The sequence below is a fragment of the Phalaenopsis equestris genome, unplaced genomic scaffold (genome assembly GCF_001263595.1).
Source record: "Phalaenopsis equestris unplaced genomic scaffold, ASM126359v1 Scaffold000522, whole genome shotgun sequence".
NCBI classification, from domain to species: Eukaryota; Viridiplantae; Streptophyta; class Magnoliopsida; order Asparagales; family Orchidaceae; genus Phalaenopsis; species Phalaenopsis equestris.
In genome coordinates, this window is record NW_018164962.1 from 1,181,465 (window position 1) to 1,187,361 (window position 5,897).

At 32.7% G+C, this 5,897-nt stretch overlaps 1 protein-coding gene across 1 annotated transcript; it reads right to left on the bottom strand.

Annotated features, from left to right (window-relative positions):
• Window positions 1-280: 280 nt before the first annotated feature.
• LOC110028709 lies at window positions 281-5,152 on the bottom strand. The gene is made up of 2 exons (XM_020730676.1): window positions 4,607-5,152; window positions 281-755 (listed from the first exon to the last, which is right to left on the bottom strand). The coding sequence occupies exons 1-2, from the start codon at window positions 5,051-5,053 to the stop codon at window positions 417-419; spliced, it is 786 nt and encodes a 261-aa protein (XP_020586335.1). The 5' UTR covers window positions 5,054-5,152; the 3' UTR covers window positions 281-416.
• Window positions 5,153-5,897: the final 745 nt, after the last annotated feature.

Consider the following 5,897-nt stretch of genomic DNA (forward strand, 5'->3'; position numbering starts at 1 on the left):
ATTTACATGCACACCATACTATTTTTATGCATTCACATATCTAACACCTAAAATTAGTTATTTATACTTATAACATTTTTGTGTTATAAACATGCATGAAAAATGTATTTTATTGTTAAGAAGTTATTTAATAATAATAATTTTTAATGCGATGTCCCGATTAGTGTTATGCACGAAAATATGTAATTAGGTGTTAGATATGTAAATATATAAAAAAATGTAAGATGCCACCTTCAAAATGGAAAATTCTTGTGATAAACTATCATGTAACCAACCAAAACACCAAAAAATAACACTCATGTAAGCCCAAAAAAAAACTAAGTTACAAACTAGCACATATGTCCAAAATCCGAGTAATACCATTCTAAATATCAAAAGACACTGAATCCAAAATAGAGCAGCAAGGCATTCCTATTCTATCTACCTCTACTTCCGCGGCCTCGTCCGCCTCGTCCGCCTCTTCCGCCACCTCCCCGGCCTCCACCTCCGCCTCCACCATTATGCTGGCCCCAAGCTTTCTTGCCATTAGGAGAAGCAGAGGAAACTTTCATATTATCAGGCAAAGGGAGTATGTGATCCACGCACTTTCTGAAACTGAAGTCATCGACGGATCCATCATTGCGGAGGAGGAAGAAGCACTTGCTCTTCCATGATGGGTGATAACGCACCTGAAAGGCTTGAATCCCTCCTCCAATTTTCTTGACAGCATCGGCATGCCCCTTCTTCAACAAGTCCATCAAAACCATGTGCTCATACTGAAAGATGATGATTGCAAATGTTAAGTTGGAAACAATTTTAAGGGGCATTTAAATAAATAGCACACAATTCTTATGTATTTACATATGTTACACCTATACTTGCATATCTACAAAAGTTTAGGTGTGAGAAATATAAATACATAAGAATAGTGTGATATGTATGTAAATTTCTCTTCTTTTTTTGAATAGAAAGAGTGCTTGCGCCAAGAATTCCATTAATAAAAAATACTATGGTAATAAAGCAGGGCGTAGCCCACATAATAATAGGCAACAGTTTTATTTCAAAAGCACATTATAGTTAGTTATCCATTTATACTAAATCTGAACTGTAAGAGTAAATCTCTGGGCAGCATTACAATTCTGAACAGGATGATAAAAAAGACGAAATGTTTGTGTTTTCGCAGTCTTAGAGGGATCTTCAAATTGTTTCTGCTTCACTTGATATTAAACTGCTTCAACCTAATGCCTATAGCTAATTCAAATCAACATGAGCTTTTATTTATTTTGTTTTTCCTTTGTTTTTAAAAATAAGTTTGTTTAATGTTTTTAACATGTTTTTTTATTTTTTGTTTCTAAAAAACAAATAAACATGTTTTTGAAAACACTCAAAATAATTTTTAGGCGTTTTGAGTTTAAAAAACAATCATAATCAAACATACCAAACATGTTTTGTTTCAAATCACAACATAAACAAAAATAAAGTAAAAACAAAAAATAAAAGTGATCCAAACAGTCACTTGGCAATAGAAGCAATATTGATTTTTCTTTTTAATTGTGAAGTAGTGCTAACTAATCTACACCCCTGAGATTGGTCTACCGACAAAATGTGAAGCATTTAACACAATCATGGCAAAATTTTGATTTGCTTGAAGGAAAAATGCTTCATTACAAAATTTGATGATGTTCTAATTAAAACAACTGTAGTTTTCTTATGAAGAAAAAAATACTCAAAATGAAATAAACCATAGCTCCCTACTGAATCCCTTGTCTTGCCACTCACTCAAAGTGAGAGAAGATAAAATTAGTAATTCAGGAACCTGAATTCTGCTGTCAAAACATGTCGAATCTGAGGAATTTGTTATTTCTCAGGTGCGGTTTGGGATCACTTTTATTTTTTTATTTTTATTCTAGGTTGTTTATGTTTTGATTTGAATTAAAGCATGTTTAGTTGTTGTGATTGTTTTCAAAAATACTCGAAACATCTTTTAGGTGTTTTGAGTGTTTTTAAAAACAAGGTTATTTAAAAAAAACAAAAACATATAAAAATTATACTAACCAAACATATTTTCAAAAATAAAAGCAAAAAAATAAAAATAAAAATAGACAACAAAAGTAATGTCAAAAAGGTCCTCAGCTTCCCACGCATCATGCAACATGTATCTCAAAATAATACAAAAGTAAATATTTTGTCTAATATTTAGTCATTCAGCCATTTGCTCTATAAACTTTCATTTAATTCACAAAATAAATTTCTTCACAGCAATAAAAGCACCATTTTTTCCCTTTTTAATTTTAAAAAGTAGCACCAATTTTGATTCTATTGATGACATTTTTGTATTATAAAATTTGATATTTTTTATTAAAAAAATGAAAATTTTCTTAAGAAAAAATGCAAGCAATGCAAAGCATAGAGATCCCACCTCCCTGCACCTAATCTCCCAATTGAATTTGTTGTTTTGTTGCTAAATACAAGCAAGCAAAGGTAAAATAACTGAAATTGGATAAACTGAATACCGTAACCCAACCATGTGTCAACATCATGGAAAAGAATTACTTTTCTCTACTGCTGATGTGAAATTATGGCGAACGGATAATCTAAGCAGTGTCATATATATAAGTAGAAGTACACAGTTATGCACCCATACTCACAAGAATACACACCCATGTATTTTGGTAGCCTGAGTACACAACTATTAGTCTTCTTCATATTTATCTTTTGCTTGAAATTTTACATTTTCCAGTGTCGGAGATCATCAAAATTTGCTCGCGACTTAAAATCAGCTCAGAAACCTTGCTTGCAACGCCAGGTCTTTGGTGAAATAAATCACTTGGTTTGGGAATATGAACTTTTTCCAGTGAACATGAATTTTCAGCCTAATTTTCATGCAAAACAAGATCTTGTTGATTATCATAACTCTTGCATTGAGATAAAACCTAAGCAGCATTCAACACAATCCTTCCAAGTGCTCTAAAGTTCAAAATGTAGGGGCCATCTTGAGCATTAAATTTTATTAATCTCGAACATCCCCTTGGATCCTTAAAAATGAAATAAATATCTCATCTAATAGAAACATAACTAAATAAGCATCTCACCCATCCGTGACATTCAGTACAAAAGTTTACAAGATGGCAACGGAATCCATATTCCACTTCTTCAGGATCACATAACACAAAAATGAAGATCATTTTTGACTTTTGCATCTAAATTCATAATCCAACAAATTTATCTCAATGGCATCTATTTAACTTAGTTTTTAACAGGTCCTTATTTCTGAGGCAATCTAACTTACATGGTCATTATTTCTACGGTGATGTCAACATCACACTCATGATAGTAATTATAGATTCAGTCATATCATGGCTCAAATTTTGAATTTATTGAATCCATATTTCTGAGCTAATATCACCCTTTCACGAGGAATGATGTCCTCTAAATGATGGGTGCAGCATCACCATGACCATAATGTAATGGGATATATACAAGAACACACTTTGGTGCAGAAAATTTTGAAGTTACCTTGAACCCATTTCCTATTATGAAGTTGCAATTATCTTTTTTTCCATATAATTAGTATGTAGCAAAAGAAGCATCTTTGCAATTCCTACTATCAAATTCTTAAGACTTATAAGATGTTTATTTATTTTAGATATATAAGTGAAACTATCACTCAATTTATTTCTAAAATACAAAAAAAAAGGGGACAGATAAATTTTGACTTTTATTTTCACTAATTTCAATGAGGAATGAAAAACCCAAACTAGGAGTGTAACTGAGACAAGCTGACCACGAGCTAGCTCAGGATCAGTTCCATAAATAGCTCGTGAGATATGCTTGACAAGTTAACAAGCTAAGCTCAAGTCAACGCGATTTAACTCATTATTTCATGAGTAGACTCGTTTAAGAAAATTTAATATAAAATATATTCAAAATATTAAAATTCAAAACTTTATTTTTAAAATATTAAAAATGTAAGAAAAAAATGAACCTTTATATTTTAAATCAAGTGATTTTTTTATTATTTATCATCTAATTGCTCATTCTATTCGTCACTTTATCATAAAACTAGCTTGAATTAATATTATTTTTTCTCCTTCATAATGAATGAGCAGGCTAGTGAGCCAGCTCAGATTCGTAGAATTAAGCTCGAGCTCGAGCTCGTATAAGATTAATCAATGAAGCTCAAGCTCAAGTCGAGGATAACTCTAGCTCTACTCAACTCTTTTGTACCCCAAACCCAAACCTCCTTTGGATAAATTTACCGGTTTTCTATCTAATCTCTTCTTACAATTTGCTATTGCATACGCATTACTGTACAGAAAGCTAAAGCAAATGATTCATTGCACAAAAAGGTTCGTATCCCTGCACTAGACGCTTAGAACTTATATTTTCTTTTGAAGTTCAATTGAGGTCATCATTACCGTGGAAATGTGGTATGATAAACGCTGAAGATCTAGTTAGCCATCGATACCAAAAACATCTGCCCTAAATTTTCAATAACTATGCGGGCAAGGAACCGTACAAACACTTCAGTCTGGAATCCAAAAATCAATTCTCTTCATATAGGTAAGTAACAAATACGAAACCTTATAATAAAAAAAGGAAAAAAAAAACGGAGACTAAAACTAACCTTGTTAATATCGAGATTGGTAGGCCAATCATGGAGCAACTTGTGAAAATATTCAAACATTTCCACAGATGAGACGAACGCCTTCGGTCCAACTTTTCCAGCAGCAGGATCCGTCTCCTCCTTTCTAATTTCCTCTACCTCCACTGTCTTTTTCACCTCCTCCCCTCCTCGATCCTCTCCACCCACCTCCTCGTTTTCCAGTTTATGAAGCCGCTCCTCTTCCACAGACTTCTCCAAATTGGGCTTCTTCGTACCCCCTTCATCCCCATCATCCTCCTCCTCTCTCCCCCTCTTCAAGCCGCCGTTCTCCGCCATGTCGGGAAGATCTGCAGCGGATTCTCTAACGATGGACTCATCGGGCAGGTCCGTCACAAGATCCATCTCCTCCTGCACTGGGGTCTCTACTTCCTCCATATCTTGGAGGTTACTGGTTATCTCTTCGGCCATGATCTCTGCTAGGCCGAGAAACCGTAGGACGGAGGATGCCGGGCGGTTTAGAGCTAGTGGAATATTAGGGCTTCCGAAAATTGACTATAGGGGGGATTCTGTGATCCATGATTTAATAATTTCTTATATATTATTTAGCTATTTATTTCTAAATTTAAATATGTTGGCTTAAATGAATTTTAATTAATAATTATTGATGGCGAAGTTAATAAATGTTAGTTAATTAATTGAGTATAAGTAATATGATGGATTTAATTATAAATAATACCAATTAAAAATTTATAAAAAGTAACATTCATCTTAAATTGTGGTGAAGAAAATAACCAAATTAATTTTTATTATAAGTAATTTATAAAATTAATTAAAAACATAAATATGTATAGTATAAATTTATTTAAATTATCATTTTTAATTTAAATAATAATTATCAAGATTAATTAAAAATAATTTAAAATATTTAATTTAGTTGATATGTAATAATGTTAATTATTATTAAAATATATCAAAATTAATAAACAAACCTAAAACATTTGTCTCTCCTTCCCTTGTAACCAAATTACCAAAACACGACAAAGTGAGGAAATTGTGACCGACGTTTTGAAAACACGCATGATCTGTTTGGGTAAACTGTATTTTGACAGTTTATGCGTTTTCAAAACGCTGAAAACAACATTTTCACACCGCATCTATCTAGGTGTGCTGGGAGCTTTCTGGCTGTGGTCTGATTTTTCTAAAAAAAAAAAAAAAAAAAATTATAATAGCCACCGGAAGCGTACCTATACGTTCTCCCCTGTGGTTCAGTGCTATGCGCTTGTACACATTGCGCCACAAGATTCAGAGTATT